We start from the raw sequence: 18,293 nt of genomic DNA on the forward strand, positions 1-18,293 counted from the left end.
ACATTCATGTGAGGTGAGGCCAATAATGCCAGCATTTCCAATGTAAGACTATCTTTTAATGCTGTCTGTACAAATATATGCCAATATTGCCACTATGAAAACAGACCTGTGTTGGCTGTGCCCAATAATGCATGTATTGGCATTTTATGAAACCACTCTTGTTGGTTGTGCCCAATAATTCATCTTTAAGAATACTTTTTTATTCTGCTGTGCTTAATACGGACAGTAGTGCGACTTTAAGAACAAACTCATGCTGGATGTGCGCTGGATGTGTGATACTTATGCCAGTATCAACATTTTAAGAACACACTTGAGTTGGTTGTTCCTAAAAATTCCATTATTGCCATTATAAGAACACACAAGTGTTTGATTTACCTAATAATGGCTATATTGACAGTTTAAGAACTCATTGTTATGCTGGCTATGCCAATACGCTGGCAATGCCAACATATGCACACATTGACTGTAACATTGTGTTATGAATCCAGTGGCCAAACCAAGTCAAGATTGCCATACAAAATCTGCTGGCACCTCTCTGACTCCTTCCACCACAAGCACAAGCAAACACACACACACACACACACACACACACACGCATGCCTGAATACATACCCATATGAACACGCACAAAGTTTTGTTTTTACTTACCAATGCAAGCCCACAAAAAGACACCACATTGTGTCTCGAACACCAGCTCGTTCAGGACACCTCAAGCCGCAAGCGAGCAGCAGAGTGAGGTGTAAATCAACACCTTTCCCTGAACCCTGCTTACAGCAAATGCACCAGTGTTTGGATTTCAGCACTCCGGGCAGGTCTTAATTGCGGCAAGGCACAGGAACACCCCATTACAAAAATGGTCAAGCAGGACCGCAGTCAACATGCCTACTCAATGGCCCATGTTATGACAGAGTTGCAAAATGTCCCCGGGCTTGCTTTGCTCCTTGGGAAAGCCATTGACTGGAGTGCTTCCCCACAGCATGGCTGCCTCAACTGAGGAAGCTCTGAGGTTTCCTTGGGTCTGCCCCCTGGCTCCTCCATAACTGGTGGCAGGACACGCACCTGCCACCCATTATGGACAGATGACTGATCCAGGATCCTGCATAGAGGTATAGATTTTCTTTCCTCATTAACAATCTGTTGAGTATCATTAAAACACCTTCTGCAGGACTTGGCGGGCTTTGATTACTGCAAGGTTACTCTCCTTGTAGTGTCTGACGGTGCAGTTGCACTGTACTACACACTTCTCACATCAGGGACAGCATATCACTTTAATGTACATTTCTTCTAATGTCTGCAAATGTCCTGGAATGCCTGTGTTGTCGTGATTGTAGAGATGCAATTGCTTGGGGTCTCGGCTCATATTTTTGCCTCCTGCTCTTTTGTCTTGGTTGTTTAGGTAATCCGTTTTTTTAATGTGATCCGGTTTTTCAATGTGATAGATTTCTCTGTATATTTGTTTTTCCTGACGCCCGAGTCCTTTCATTTTTTCTAGATAGCATTGCTTTACTCAGGATCCTCCTCTTGAGGGTATTGGGTATTGAGATCATGAGCAGCAGTGAGATTTTAAGGATTTGCTGAAGGTTTGATGGATTTCTGTTCTGGGTAAGGCTTCTAGAAATGGCTCTGTCGAGTTGCGCCGCAGTAAGGTACGCAGTGTCTACCCTTAGCCTAGTTGGTTGTTGGAAAAGGCAGAAGATTGGGGCTGTGGTAACTTGTTGCACATGGAAGTGATGCCAGGCGCAGAGAAACATCTAACACCCTTACACCCTACGATTTCAAATGTTGATCCTGATGAAAACACAAACAAGTGGATACAAATAAATGACTTCAGGATCTTAAGGAGAACACATGCAACGTGGGTAAATTCCCAGCAGTCACAGGACACAGATGGAGACCAGACCCATACTGATGCAATGACTATTGCATGCTCGGTCGCATGCTGCCTCGTTCGCCGCTTGGCGGCTCAGGAAGCCTGGCGCACCAAGAGGCCAGCACCTTGACTCATGTTAGAAACTCAAGCAGCAGCTATTCTGAGAGGTCAGATTCTTGGGAGCAGACTGTAGGGAGGACAATGAAGGATACATTTGGTCAAACTATCGCCTTGAGGATACATAGAATTAAATAATGCCGGTGACAGCTTCACGTTGATCCAGTACCCATGACTGCACAGGCACCCCTGCTTTCCCAATAATGCACCTGTCCTCCAAGCCCCTTTCCATCTCTACTCCACTCCCCCTTCTGTTATCCGTGTACTTTTTCCGGTTTTGCTTTTACAAACAGACCATGGTCTGGTTAACCCTTTTTAGGGGCGCAATGCACCTCTATCGTGACAAGCGTTGGTACAATATGACCAGAACGGTGGTGGTGGGTGCAGTATAAATGCTTGTTAACGTAACGTAACATTAGCCTGGATCCAGGCCAATAATTCATAGTGCTGTGTAAGGGCTCTATATTTTCATAGCTGTCACTTTCATCCCAACTCACACTCTCATTAATGTAAGGTTAAGAAATGGTGCAGATATCTGACCTGAACTGCAGACAGGCAGAGCACCCCAAAAATGTGCTGATGTGGGGAATAGGCTTGGGGAACAGGATGAGGGCCGGGGTCAAATTCTGATCATGAGACAAGGAATGTATAAGGTGTGGGTGGAGAGCACGAGGCTGAAGAGGATGACGGAAACGTCTTTCATGACCTCTCAAAACAAATCGGAAATCGCATGTCAATGTTTCAAGAGACGATGGTCAAGGATGCGCGCTTAATGCTATCTGAACTCTTAGACAGACTATCTATCACGCGGGGGGCATGTGACGTGAGATTGATATGCGATGTAAGTTTACCCCGAAAATGTATGCATTCGGCATTGGAAAAAAACCTGAAGCCGATAATGTCAAACAAGGGGAGCGGGTGTTGCGGCGTATCCCCCGATCCCTTGTCCGAACGTTATGGGCTTGAGGGCTTGTAGGGGTGTCCCCCGCTTTCATGACATTGAAAGCGCGGAACAATAAAGAAGAAAAAAAGAAAAAGAAAAAGAAGACACAACTCTGTGCCGTGGGTTTGTGGGAGGAAACTGAAGCTGCAGGGATAGAGGGGAGTTGATGGCGCACACAAGAGTGTGCCGCCCAAAAGGTAAGTAGGGGGAAGGGGAAGGGGATCGAGGAAGGGGTACAGGGATGGAGGATGCGAGAGAAAGTGATCTGCTGCGCAGTAATCACGTAGATCCATGCTTTCATGTGGGATAGACCAGTGTAGTTCTATGGCAGCTATGGTGATGTGATCACATTTCTTAGTGCCTCACTGATGAGGCCCAACAAGGCTGAAACACGTGTATGGGGTTGCTGTCGGTACTCTTGTTCAGAGAGGAATTGCCATAGCATTTCGGTGCTGGACTGCCCATGTGGGCGGGACAAAGACTGATATGCAAATGGGTATTTCCCATCTGTGAAAGGTACAGTGAGCAAAAAGTGTGTGCTGCAAACTCTCATCTCAGAACAGGTTATCATGCCGTGTTCTTTCTGGAGAGGAGCGTCTGCTACCTTTTGTGAAATAAGCCAGTGCTGGGGTGTCCTGCTGAATGGAGGGTGGCTACCAGGGTGAGGCCAGGATGCCTACAAGAATGGCATAGCCACAGTGTATATATCGGATGGTCAAGGTTTAGATAACAGTTCTGATATCAGATGCTGTAAAGGAAAGACTAGATTGTAAGGAGCAGTAATAGCTGATACAATCCAAACTGTGTTTTCTTGTGAATCCTGAATGAGAGGACTTTATGATTGGTAAATCCCAAAGTGTGGAAACTAAGCCATGCCTGAGTAGGTGCATGCTTTGCTTAAGCCCACACTGAATTTATTTGGAAAGTTTCCTTAGGTTTCGTCGTCCGGACTGGGCATAAATATGAGTCCCCAAAAAAACTGTATGGATTTCTAAAAGCCTTGAATTAGCTGTTGGTAATTATGGCAATTTAAAAACTGCACTTTTCAGGGAAAAGTACTCCACCGCATACAAAAAAATATCAAACATTGCGCTAATCCAATAGAACTAAAGTGCCATTTGAGTTTGCAACCTCGTCCCGCATTTCAAACCAAATCAGAATCCACGTCTATGATTGATGAATGTCAGCTGAAAACATTGGGTCTAGCAGCCATGTTCGAGTGGTGGACTCGGGTCAGGTCTCAAGAAATTCCTGTTGCAATATGATTGCTAATGAGCATGTAATACCCCTCCCTCGCCCCGTGACATGTATGTTATGACCCTGGAATGCAGAGGGTTGAATATCCCAAATAATAATAACAAATTATTTGGATGCAAACTAGCGTTTTTGGCATTTCCACTTTTCATAATCCCAGTGTATTCCCAGTTTGGCCATCCTAAAACAGACCGAGTTTGACAGCAGTCTAGTACCAGTTTGGCAGCCCCTGTATATTCTCAGTGTAGTGCCAATTTGCAAAATCCCAGTTTGACAATCCAAGTACACTCCCAAATGCACTAACCTAGTATATTTTAAAATCCAATTACGAAACCAATTTACAAAATCTTAATTTGACAATTGCAGTCTATTTACTCACCTAGTTTATTTCTAGTTAGCCAATCCCAGTATATCTCCTGTTTGCACAGCATAATCCCAGGATAGTCCAGTTTGAAAATCACTGAACATTCATTAAGGAAATACAACCTACAATCCCATGAAGGGACCCCAGCTTTCTGTTGTTGGCGTCTAAAAGCACCTCTGTTGACAGATTCAATCTGCTCTCCTAGAGCTGTCGAGGAGGTTAGGAAGTCCAAGTTCCTGATCTCTGCTACCAGCATTGAGCAAGTGCCCAAGGCCCCCGGCCAGAAAGTCTTTCTAATTCGTTACTGTATAGAAGGACTTTGATGTCAGTGTGTTGCTGTGACTGAGATCAGAAGATGAGAAAAAGAAAATCACAGAAACAAATGCATCCATGATCTCAGCCAAGATTTTGCAGCATTAAAGATAATAATTTCAGTTGATTTTTATTTGATCCATTTATGATGCACTAAAGGAACCAGGCAGACTGAACTACATCTAGCCGCAGATGTTACGGGTGTAAACAGTATGCTGTAATAAACGTTATAAAAAGCGATGGGTCTTGGGAGTCTTCCAGAAGAGAGAAAGAGGATCAATCGCTCAATGTATAATTGGTATCAACTTCCAAAAGTTCGAACCAACAACAGAGAAACACCTGTCACCTCTAGAAGTATAATAAGATAGAGCCACAATCAGAAGGCATTGATGCGAAGATTGAAGGGAGGGGGGGCGGCTGAAACATTTTGATCTTATTGGCTAAATTTGATGGGGTTAGCCCGTGGATACTTTTAAAAACCTTAACAAAGTAACTTGAACACAAATCTTTGCCTGACTGGTAACCAGCGAAGGGATCTACGCAGTTATGAAATGAGGGAGAAATTTGGCACCTGGCAAACTTATTGAACAACAGCATTTGTGCAGCCTGTAAGAACAAACATTGTTTCTCTGGGATTCCCACTAAAATGGCCTAAGAGAATAATCTAATTTGGAGTTGATCAAAGTGCCCACGACTGATGGACAGTCGACGATGGGAATAAACTGAAGAACAGAACGATGAAGCCGAAGACAGCAATTATTGGATATCACAGTCTTGCCAAACTGGGTTTCAGGATCCTCTATAATGACTCTGAAAAGAGCCAGCTGCTGCATTTGTAAAAATAAAGTTTTGCTGTAAACTTTGTAAACTGCTACAGGGATTTAACGTCATCCCCCAGGTGTGACATCCTGTTTGCAATGGATCTATTTTGAACCCAAAAAATGAAGGTTGGTTCCTACCATACTAGGAGAAAGCGCTCTATGATGCTCAGTCCCTGTAACCTATGAAGAATCTGGAAATTGCATTAACACAAATTTTACCCCATTTCAGCTCATATTTCTATATAACAGTATGTAATAAATGTGCAGTAATTCAATGACCACATTTGTAGGCGCCAAGAGCAAAGTTGTTGTCACTGAATGGGATACTCGTTACACAGTTTTCCAAGCACCTTTTGGAATGCTTTGTGTGGGGGCGCGATGGGTTCCGTACACATTGTTTTACTTTACCTTTTATGTGATATAGGGATATGTTTTCTTTCTCTCAAGTTTGAATAGCATAAGCAGGGGTTCTCACACATCTGATTTGGGATTTATCAGAAAAGTGGGATTTTATTGAGAATGTCAAATTTAGTGGGACTGTACAGGTGAGAGCTTACTGGGAATGTAGAATTAGAAGCTTAGTAGGATTGTAAGTCTTACTGAAAAATGACTGGGAATGCCAATCATACCATGAATTACAAACCATGGGTTTCTGTGAATTCCAGGTTTACTGTTAATGACAAACTGTCCAAAACTTTGTAGTCAATCTGAGTTCCTACTCAGAATATCGAGCTTAATCTGAATGTCAAAAGCTTGGCACTCTAGTCATATTAAACTGGGATCCTACAGGGAATAACAAAGAGGAATGTCATTAGGAAGGTCAAGCCTACTTGGTAATACCAAACTGGAAACGTATTGGAATCAAGCGGCAAGCGTACGGGAATATCAAGGTGAGTGCTTACTGTGAATGCCAAGCTGAACGGGACGGGCAAACTAGGATCTTACTGTGAATGTCAAACTTGCACAATACATGGAATGTCATACTTACTGGCAATGCCAAACAAGTAGATTGCTGGGAATGATAAACAGAGAGAGTGTTCAAATATCAAGGATGTTACTGGGAATGTGAAACTTATTCAGCATGTCCAACTGGGGTCTTAAAGGGAATGTCAAATAACGATCCTACTGGCAATGGAAACCTAGGAGCTTTTTGACAATGTCACTGATCCTGGGAATGTCAGGGTGAAAGCGTAATTGGAGGGTCGAACCTCTTATGCATACCAAACCTGGATTTTGTTGAGTAGGTCAAACTGGGTGCTTTATTAAAAAATGAGTGTATTGAGAATCTCAGACTGAATATGTATTTTGGGAATGTCAAAGAGAGAACTTACTGGGAATTTCAAATTGGCATAGCGTGAGACATAGCATGAGACATTATGACATGACATATCATAGGAGCCAGGGGAGGAGGGGCAACTAGCAATGCCGGGTGGAGGGTGCGTGCACAGAGCGTTCGGGTTGCTCCGAACCCAGACTGGGATCATTGGATTCAGCACGGGTTTGGAGCAACCTGATTGGCTGACACATCCGCCACGGGTGCTAATTGGTAATTGTGCTGTTGTTCAATGAGCAATAGAAATGCAATGACCCGGTCTGAGCTGCCTTTGCACAGTCTGAGGCTTCCAATGGTGCACATCCTGACATTGTGCCAGTGAAACCCAGTGATATTTAGTAATTTCACTGGCACTACAACCAGCACAATTATGGTAACTAATCCAGCACTGAAATCATTGCATAATGAGTTTTTGCCTTAGTGATGCAAGTAATGTACCTGTGCCATAAAGACATTGTCAGAGGAAAGGGCTTTTAGAAGTCCCACCCAGATCTTTCTGCTAACAGGCTGTCTGGAGTGGGTTGGACATAGCAGTTCAGCCCTCCCAGCCAACCTGCAGGCCAATCGCAGATGTTCCATTGGGCGTATGGTCTTTAGTGCTGTGCTCACCACTGGCTGCAACCCCACTGCTGTTCAAGGCCCTACATGACCTTATGGAGAATAAGTCTCTCTCCCTAGTGCAGCCTGCTAGGAAAGGAAAGTAATAGAAGGTGAATGATGGGTGTAAATGAATAGACTAGAAACCAATCACTGGAAATGATGAGCAAAGTGGGCAAAATGTAAACTAGCTATGACGTGCTAAGCAGTACACTGGAAATCTGTCTTGCTTTGTAAGCTGGACATAATGGAAATTGACAATGAGTTGCTAAGTAGTAGCATGAGGTAATTTCATAACATGGCGTAATGTAAAGTGGTGATGATCTGCTCAGTGGGTTTGCTGGAAACTGCCATTGATGTGCTATATGAAGCTGGAAAACTGATAATGAAGGGTAAGTATGTGCCGGCTATGTTGAAATATATCAATTGCACACATGCATTCTAATCCTACCCGTGACCTCCAACACTCTGGGCTTCGGTCCCCGAGAGCGTTCCCACCACCATGTCGCTATTGATGGCTGCATAGCACACATGTGCATGCTATTTGGTGCCATTGGAAAGGCCCTAGCGCCAGCGACACAGCCCGCAGTGTGCATTATACCAATGCATAGTCTGTCACTTATTGTCTATGTAGACTTTCGTGTTCTTCAATGCTGCGGCGCCTTGATTGGGCAATGTCTCTACTGATGGCTGTATAGCACACATGTGCATGCTTTTTGGCGCCATTGGAAAGGCCGTAGCGCCAGCGACACAGCCCGCAGTGTGTATTATACCAATGCATAGTCTGTCACTTATTCTCTATGCAACCGTTCATGTTCTTCAATGCTGCGGCGCCTTGATTGGGCAATGTCTCTACTGATGGCTGTATAGCACACATGTGCATGCTTTTTGGCGCCATTGGAAAGGCCCTAGCGCCAGCGACACAGCCCGCAGTGTGTATTATACCAATGCATAGTCTGTCACTTATTGTCTATGTAGACTTTCGTGTTCTTCAATGCTGCGGCGCCTTGATTGGGCAATGTCTCTACTAATGGCTGTATAGCACACATGTGCATGCTATTTGGCGCCATTGGAAAGGCCCTAGCGCCAGCGACACAGCCTGCAGTGTGTATTATACCAATGCATAGTCTGTCACTTATTCTCTATGCAACCGTTCATGTTCTTCAATGCTGCGGCGCCTTGATTGGGCAATGTCTCTACTGATGGCTGTATAGCACACATGTGCATGCCGCAGGCCTCAATACTGGCCGCGCTCACGTAGATTCCGAGGCCCTCGGTGTGTCTTCGCAAGAGGTGTTATATTTTCCACTGTACAATAGCCGCGTTTTTCCTGGAATAATGGAGAGATATGAAGAAATAGTCAGGAGACAGGTGCCTTTTTTTTATTCCACCTAACAAAGGGATCTTTCTAAGAAATTGGCATACTTGGGCAAGAGGAGTTGGCTCTCTCAGAAGTGATGGGGAAACTAGCTGCCGGCCTTTGGTGGAGCCGCCCACTGCTCTGCTTCTGCTGAGCAGGCCGCCTTCATGTCGGACTCCTTCTCCGTGCCCAGGCGTTTTTGTGCCGCATGGAGCCCGAAGCCTCCAAGGCATCCCACCGAGTCTCTGGGAAGTGTGTGGAACACAAAGGCGCGAGCGAGGCCTGCATTGCGACTTGAGCTTCTCTCCGTGCTTGCCTTCTACTTGCTTCCTTGCTGCTGCTCCAGTGTCCCAATACCAGATCTAGGTAAGCAGTATACTCACCGCAGCCACACAATCAGCTCCTGTATTTCATTAAATCAAACGCCTCTCAAAGGGGCAAAAATATATTTTTCCTAAAATGCATACTTTTTAAACAGGAGTATACAATCAGGTAGAGAAAGCCAAACTGTAAAATAAGTCTCGCAGTCCAGAAAGGGCAGGCGAACTTCTCAGTGTCTACCATCTTTCTTAAGAACTGAATCTGCAGTTCAGGAGTCACCAAGCCTGCAAGTGTATATGATAACTAGTGTACAGGCCCCTGTACACAAACCAAAGTGCAGCTTTTCATTGACACAGTAGGACCACTATAGATCTTAAGCTTACAGCTCCCTCTAGTGGTGAAAATGGGTGAAGCTATGAAAATTGACATTCTCTCTATATATCCTAAGGAATTGTATGATCAGACCGAATAAAAAGGTCCGACGTACAAAAAGCCCAAAAAATGCTACCACCAAAGGGTCGAACACCAAAAGTTAGTAATGAAGGTAAGTATAAAAAAACTGCGGGGGTGTAATCCGCAACACCCTGCTCACTATACTGTGTGGTATAGTGAGCGGGGTGATGCGGTGGAAACCCCCGCAACACCCGAAAAAATAAAAAAATAAAATAAAAAAATGGGGGCTGCGGGGGAAACCCCTGCAGCGCCTGAAAAAAAAAGCACCCTTTTGCGCCAGTTCCCGATCACGGAAGTGAAAGGGAACTGGTGCCGCAGGGACACAGCATCTGCAATAAGTAGATTTTGGGTATGTTGGAGGTGTGGGTGTGTTAAGGGTGTGGGTGTGTGGTGGGGGTGTTGTAGGTTGTGGGTGGGGGTTTCAATGTGTGTTCTCATGGGAAATGTGCAAAACATTTGTGGTGCGCACATTTCTCATGCAAGCTTTTCCGTCGCGGGAGCTGAAATATCACATAGACCCTATCCTAGGGCAACTGCTCCCTCTAGCGGTGGCAACAGACCAAGCTACTGCATTGGACAAACATAAAGGGGCAAACATACATCTGGCCTTTTATTATATTGTTAGATGGCTTTCTAGGCTAGAGTAGGATATTCAAAGCAGAAGCAACTAAGAAGAGAACACACTCTGAGTGACTGTCTCTTCATCATCAGTTTCACTGGGCAACAGGTAGGCCCAAATCTGGTGGATTGTCACAATAGGGGCCAAAGGATAGTGAACCACAGGAACTCTCCAATCTTCCAGCTGGGGCAGTGACGCAGAGAAGAAAGTCACACCCTCAGCCAGGGCAAAGTTACGACAGCATGGTGCAAAACAAGCATAATGATTGCAGGAGAGAGTAAGGGATTATTGACAAGACCCAATCTCCTGGATGCAGGGACCAACTGACACGCAGTCCCAATCACACGTCTAGTTTTTGGAGGGTAGCTCAGGGGCAGCATTTTGGTCTTAGAAGCCAAGACAACGCAGAGCAACACAGGTTTGAATCCCAGACCCACACTTAGAGACTGGTCTCGGGTATTAAACGCATCATAAAAGAATAATGAATTTAATTAATTAGGGCCCATAATACATAAACTTTTCACTAGTGTACAATGTGGCATTCAACACATTGCTCTGTCTGTGGTATTATGATGCTCGTGTAACGATATGTAACTCTGCTGTGCACATGATTATGCGCCCAGCTACCTGAGGGTTCGGACGCGCTTTATAAATAAACAAACTAAACTAAACTAAACAAAAGAAATGAACAACCTTACTGGCTAAGTAATAAATACATGTCGCAAGCGTCAAATCTGCAACAAGCTTTTCGGGTATGGCTACTTGGACCCCATTTCTCTATATCCCTTTCACCCGGGGTTGCTGGTAATGTTGTAAGCGGAGTTCTCACACTCTCTGCAGCACATGGAATCTCATTTTAGGAATCAGCCCGACCCCTGCACCAATCATGGAATTTTCCTGGATCCCGGCAACAGCGAAGCCTGATGCCGGCCTCAAAGACATAATATGGACAAGTGAGGAGGCTCCCCTCTTCAAGTTGGCGATGTGGATCTTGGAGTGGGTGGAGTTATGTGAACAGCGCAATCACGAATCACTGAGTCTTACTCATCTTACGGTTTGGACATGGACCGCCACTTCCTGCCGCAGTAGATCGCAGGACGGACAGGAAGTGAAGGTCGGAGAAAAGACTCGCTCTAGGGGAAGACAGGATTGGGCTAGGATGATGGGAGATAAACTCGCCCAGAAGTAAAGAACAAGTGTACAGGAACAAGACGTCCTATAACATGTAAATGCAATATCAAACTATCGCCGTATCTAGATGTGAGGACTCTGAAAGACAATGGGGTACATGGCCAGGTCTCCTAAATCAGAAAACAAGGTGTAAAGGCAGATGTTAAACACTGACGCCATTCTTAAGACATTTTATTTTGATTTAAGGGGGTCACTGAATGGAATTTTTCTTTCTGTCATGCATCAGCACTCTACTTCAAACAAGACATATGGTCTAGAGCCAGCTGGCCCGATTTTCTGCTGCCATTAAACTACTGGATTCCATAGGGATCTATTGAAATTGCTTCCCACAAATGTTATTTGCAGGGAACATTTACACTTTTCTACAGCAGAAAGTGTAAAAGAATGGTGTAAAGGTGATTTTGCCTGTTTACACTGTGGTTTTACTTTACGTGTTAGAAATTATTCAAATTGTACAGAGGGGACCTTTTACACATCAGCGCTCTTTGGTCCAATTGACTCTTATAATTAAAATGACGCCCAATGTGTTATGTAGACCCCAAGTTCGCTGTTTATAGGGACACAGGCAGTATCACCAATGAGGCCCAACACAGCCACATCATGTCTGCATTGCCTACGTGTCTGTGCTGAGGGGGTGTGGCAGTAGCTGCGAATCAGCGACTAAGCTAGTGGGGCGGGGTCAAGCTGTTCTGCAACTGGTCGTGTCCCTTCGATAATGGAACATTCTCCCTCTTTCTTTTTGAAGGAAAAATTCAAGATGGATTCTGTTTGGCTACAAAATAGAGAGAAAAACCACAAAATGTGTTGCTTGTCCTTCCCATGCGGGCAATGTATCTTATATGCTGGGCTCCCAGGCACTGTTCTTGCAGTATAATTTCCAGTTTCGGGAGGATAGCTCAGGGTCAACGCGCTCACCTTGGAAGCAAGACGACGCCGAGCAACACAGGTTCCATCCCTGGGTCTGCGCCTAGAAACCTCTGGGTATTAAGTGCCTTATAAATAACCAATCACTCTGCTTATGGCACGCGCCCCTTGCATAGACACAGAGGGAGAAACTCCTATGAGCTGGTTCTCAAGTTATGTCCTCTTTACTTGCTTCTCATAAACCCTTCTATGACTTGTCCTGCAAATGAATGATATCATTCAATGTACACTCTTCTTGAATTGCCTAAGCATATAAATCACAGTCATATTGCTGGATAGCGTGATGTTTTCCCACAACAGACATTAGTACACTGACAAGTAGCTGCAGTCGGCCTGACTTGCCTTTTCTTGGTCTCCTGCGGCAGAATGGCCTTCCCCAGCATTTCTTTGTATATAGGAGACTTTAAGTAGCGGGCATAAGAATCCTACAGGGGAAAAGAAGAGCACGAGAGTTACACCTTGCATGAAGTTCACTGTACGTTACGTGTTTCTTATTCAGAACCCTGATTGTGTCATTCATGGCAAAAAGGCTGTGGGGCACAACAATACGCAAACCATTGACTATAAAACTGGGACAACGCACATTTGCAATGTATGATATGATATGATATGATATTTTATTTATATCCTGCTCATGCACAAGTGTTTCAGTACGCGACCAGGCAAAGGGAGGGGAACAGGGGAGGACAAAAACAACAGTCGTACTAGGCCCAGTGACATTAAGAACGCACAAGTGCATGGGAAAGGGAAAAAGGGAGAAAGTCCATGGGAGGGGGGAGAGGTGGAAAGTGCGGAACAGAGGAGAGAACAGAATAAATAAATAAGTAAAATAAATAAATAAATATAGGTGGTAGTGCAGCCAGCAAGTGGCAAGTGATGGGTTAAGCAGACAGGGTATATCTGATAATGTATGTGTAGGTGGCTCCCAATGGTGTCATTTCCAAAAGCAAAAGTTAAACAATATGTCCTTATAAGACGACCATTTCTCACACCCCTGCCTATCTAGCTCTACGCCCCTACATCCCCAGTAGGAGGCGCTCTTCCAGGAGCCAGGCCATCGCTGGGTTCCAGACGAAAGTGGTGCGCAAGAAAAAAGGAGCACGGCCAAGGTGGAAATCCCATTTGCAGCAGCGTGCTACAGTCCAGGAAGGAGGCACACGCTCCTACTCTTCAGTGAATACCTAGAGCCACCTAGGCTCCTTGCGTTTCTACGTCATGTTTGCGGCTGGAACGTTCCATGTCACATATTGTAAACCCCAGCTACTTACTTCGTTTGTTACCTTCAATGACATGTACAGCACTTTGGGCCTCATTACAAGTTTGGTGGTACCTCAGTGATAAATCGGTCGGGATACCACCAAGTGGTATTACCGTTGCCACCACTTGGTCTGGTGAAATTACCACTGGGTTACAAGCGGTGGTAGGCGGTGTTAGACCCCATTAATTGGAGTGCATAGGACTCCATGGCATATTTCGGCAGTATTAACACTGGCAGTAATTCCGCCAGCGGTAATACTGGAGATTTGGCAGTTTTTGAGTGGTAAGGCGGAGTAATTACCTCCAGCTTCTTGCTGGAGGTTTTTCCTCCACCTTACCACCTAATTCGAATTTGGGCAATGCGGTAATGCAGCAGTAATAGTATTACCGCCGCATTACTTCCGCGTTTCATCGCATTGCCCAACTCGTAATTGCTTCCTAGCTAGGTTGGCGCCATATTAGAAGCGAAATACAACTACAACCACTTCCTACAACCACATTTTGCTCCTGTAATCTGGACCAGTTTCATGGTCATGTTACCATTCTCGTGGGGAAGTGGACGAAGTGGTAGCAACGGGGTGCACAATGCTTGTTTTTCACGAATTATACAATTGTGTACACCAGTTTCCTGTGGAGGAACTTTTTGGGGGGATATGGTGATAAATATGAGCACCTTATCAAATCTCACACTTTAAAAAATAACTATGTTGCACAATACTTTGATTCAAATCCATGTATGTTGCTATTTAGGAGCGAACATCAATTTTCAGAGTAAGTTTGAAATCATTTTTTTGTGATTGAGTTCCCTGTTGGTTGTGTCTTAAAATGGTCTACTCGTAGGAGTTGACATTCAGGCCCCTTTAATAATAGCCTACGTTAGCATTTCAGCAATTCACTGAAAGCCTTTTAATTTTATATGGTCTCCATTTTTCAATGGGTGATATATGAAAATGTTACCCACCTACCACATCTTCAAGGCCCGATTTTGTTCTCCACCTTGATGTGCAGGCATGGCCACCCCTGTGTTATGACCAGGTGTTCTGCACACTCTCATATATTTAATTCCACTCCTGTTAGGACAGAGTGACCATGTGGAGCCGTGTCACTGAAACACTAAGGTTCGGTCCTGTGCCTACATGTCACAAACCAATACTTTCTGGAAGATTTAGTCTTGGTCCACAATGTAACCAAATGGACTTCAAATACCAAAATGCAACAGTGTTTATAAGAGTTTGAAACATAATGTCACAACGGTATGGTGCCACACTGGTCACACTAGCCAATGAGCTATCTTTGAGCTGTGTGGCCCTCGCTATCTGCCCAGCCAATTCTATCTGAAGCAGGCAGGCATCACTTCTCAACAGGCAGATCATCGATGTGCAATGAGTGTGCAGAATACTTGGGTCCTGGCAGTTTGGACACATCTTCTGCCTCCTCTTCCATCCCGTGGCAGTTCAGTGTTCTGTCACGCTCTGTCATTTTACTAGCTCGTGGGAGACTGTAGCTTTTATTTGGGTAGGTGCAGTTCCAGATGTTAGTAATAGAAGAGAGGGAGCATATTAAATATGAACATCTTGAAGGAAATGTGAACTGATCTCCCAGCCAATCAAAAAGCTCAAAATTCAGGCCTTACCTTCATACATAATCTCGCCCCAACTCTCCACCCCATTCATTCCTCAACTAACACCTCACTACTAAAACTTTGCATACTTAAACCTCCCACACTCCCACATACGACCTCCTAGGTCTATTGCACTTCAGACTCTATCCATCTTCTATCAACACCCATGCTGGTAATGTTTGCACTGCACAATCCGGGGGATGTCCATATGGCTAACCTGCCTAGTTGGTACCAACCACAAACAAGATAGAGAGTTTCATATCGACACACAGGTAACGGGTACTTCTGATTTGCATCCATCAACATTACAGGTTTCTGCATCTGCCTTCCCGCTATCTGACTAATACGCCCTGCCCTCCTTTCTTACAGAGCCATGCGCAACGAGGCCAACATTATTGGCAGAAGAGCGCTATATAAGACCTCTTTACATTATATCGCCTGCATCTTGAGCCTCTCGAACCTGTCTGCCTTCGTCCCAGCTCTACACAGTACTTCTAATACCCTCTCTGCACGCCGGTCCGACAAGCACTTGCCTTGATCCAGCTTCTCCCGGCCTTTCTCCCCATCACTCTGCCGCTACGCTTGACAATCCGCCTATCACCTAAGGCCGCCATGGAAAAGGAGGAGGGACTAGGAGTCTGGGAAACAGTGCCACAACGTTTCACAACTTCCAAAATAGCTATTGACACCCCAGACAACATATTGATGTGCTAGCCCGACAGGTGAAGGGGGTCTTTACCAGCTGATAAAGAACGCCTACTTGTGAGTTAGTGAGCAAAAAAGTGGAAGTCACCTTGAGGGCAACCTTTATTGTGCCTGATAACACAGGTACTCACTCACTCAAAGCAGCAAGAATGGAATTGGAAAATTGGAAAGGGTAGGTTTTTTGATAAATTGCCGCAGCTGTACGGGCAGCTGATGATATAAAAGAAAGTTTTGTGCTTGCTTGCTCGTGTGTGTGCTTATCATGTGTGCATGATCACGAGCTGTCTTCCTAGCAGTGAAAGCACCAGGGTCTACTCCCTAACTGAAAGAGGCTCGGCCTCTAAGCCTGGGACTTGAACCAGTGACGTGCAGATTGCACAGTTACATCCGGAGCAGGTGCACAATACAGGGTGGTCCCACCGGATACACGTGTGACTGTACACGGGCATTCAAGCCAATATTTGGCTGATGGCTCTGTCCACCTGTACCTTGATGTAAGGCCGCAAAGTCCCACCGCTTGCTCACAGCGGAAGCTTTCGGATAAATAACATGTCTTATTCCTCAGGTTATTTAGACACCAGGAGACACTACTAGACCCGCTGGAACTGGGGGCACTCCCAATTAAGTACAACACCCTCCCTCTATAACCAAATGCCACAAAGAAAAGAAGACGAACTACCGACCTTTTTCATCAACATGTAAATGTGAGTCTGTGCCGCGTCGAGGACGTATCGGTGAGGGTGCTTCAGGGCTTTCACTGTGATGTCCATCGTTTTGCCATCAATGTTGATCCAGCGCCGAGCCCCTGGGGCCAGAAAGAGTCTAGAATGGGAGAAAAAAAGTCACTTTAGTCAATTCTCTCTGCGAGAGCAGGCAAGATTTCCCTGCAATTTAAGATTCAGAAATGTTTGCCAAAACACTGTCGACGATGTTTTCCCTCTGCGCGAATGAGTGCTGTGATTGGCCCTCCTTAATGATTGACTTGTAAATATGAACCTTGGGATTCCATTGATGGTGGAAAATGTGCTTCAGAGCCTCGGGACCATTGGTGCAAATTGAAACCGTGCAAAAACACTCTCCTTGGAATAAGAGTGTGCATCCAAAACAGGTGCAGTGCCTGCTATACAATGGAGGTTCTCTGGGTCAATAGAGGATTTGAATACCTGTTACATTGAAGCACAGCAGATAATATAGACCACATTGGAGTGCTCCATGATATTGGCACTGTCATTCCAAACCTTGGCTAAGCAGAGCGCTCAGAATGCGGTCCACAACTCAGATATAGAACGCATTCCCAGCATTCCAGGTAATTCAGGGCCTGGGAGGGCCAGGAGGAATGGGGACAGATGAGGGAAGTTGTTGGACGGAAGGGAAAACGGCCAGCGGGTTCCTCAAGCACTCGATTTGCTCTGAACCCAGGCTTGCATCATGTGATTCAGCCTGGGTGTGTAGCAACCTGATTGACTGATGCACCCACCGCGGGTGCTAATAGTAGATTCAGCCCACTTCTACCCAAACCACGGCCTTAAATGGAGTTCTCTTTGTCTCATAAAAGGACTGTACTATGAGAAGCAACACATTTCTGCTGGATTTATAAATAAAAGTTCCAGACAAGACTGCACTCTATTATCTGCTGTAAATAACCTGACCGCTTGATAGGTCTAAAGGGTATGTGTGCATTCCTGTGTGTGTTTGTGTTCCGTTTCGTGGGAGGGATGGACTTTACAATGTGGAATATGTCAAAGAGAAGTACTTCAAAGATTGCGGATTACAAAAAACTGTGAGTATGTGTATGTATGGTGGATTCCTACACCACACAGCTATCTGGGATGCAACAAAGCACAACACACAAACATACAGGGCATAGAATGGGCATCAAGACTCGAGTACAGTCATGGCACAGATAAGAATGCTGAAGCATCCATTGGAAAGGTAGAGTAGGTGGGAGCTGTAAAATGTTGAGTAATTGGCAGACCCCATTTGTTTATTTATATTTCTTATGTGTTGAAGATCAAACTAACTTCCCCAAGTAGCACTCTACAAAGGGCATATTGGTGACTGGATCAGGACCATTGCTCGGTGCTTTGCATAGTCATGAAATAGGGAATAACACATTAAACCAGTCTGAGAGTCATCCAAAATATGAAAAAGTGGCAGCATGACAATAAATAAAACACATAAAGTAATGTAGATAAAAAAGCTTGCCATAACATTGGTCAAGAAATCTTATC

General features: G+C 44.9%; 1 protein-coding gene across 1 annotated transcript in view; it reads right to left on the reverse strand.

Annotated features, from left to right (window-relative positions):
• RGS9 (regulator of G protein signaling 9) overlaps positions 1-18,293 on the reverse strand; it is a 1,220,104-nt gene that overhangs the window by 194,402 nt on the left and 1,007,409 nt on the right. Inside the window, exons 15-16 of the mRNA XM_069655056.1 lie at positions 16,746-16,884; positions 12,822-12,904 (exon numbers count right to left, since the gene is read on the reverse strand). Coding sequence (XP_069511157.1) covers positions 12,822-12,904; positions 16,746-16,884 — 222 coding nt within the window. The remainder of the gene's footprint in view (positions 1-12,821; positions 12,905-16,745; positions 16,885-18,293) is intronic.

Source organism: Ambystoma mexicanum, chromosome 3q (assembly GCF_040938575.1).
Source record: "Ambystoma mexicanum isolate Mex_15411 chromosome 3q, UKY_AmexF1_1, whole genome shotgun sequence".
Lineage (NCBI taxonomy): Eukaryota > Metazoa > Chordata > Amphibia > Caudata > Ambystomatidae > Ambystoma > Ambystoma mexicanum.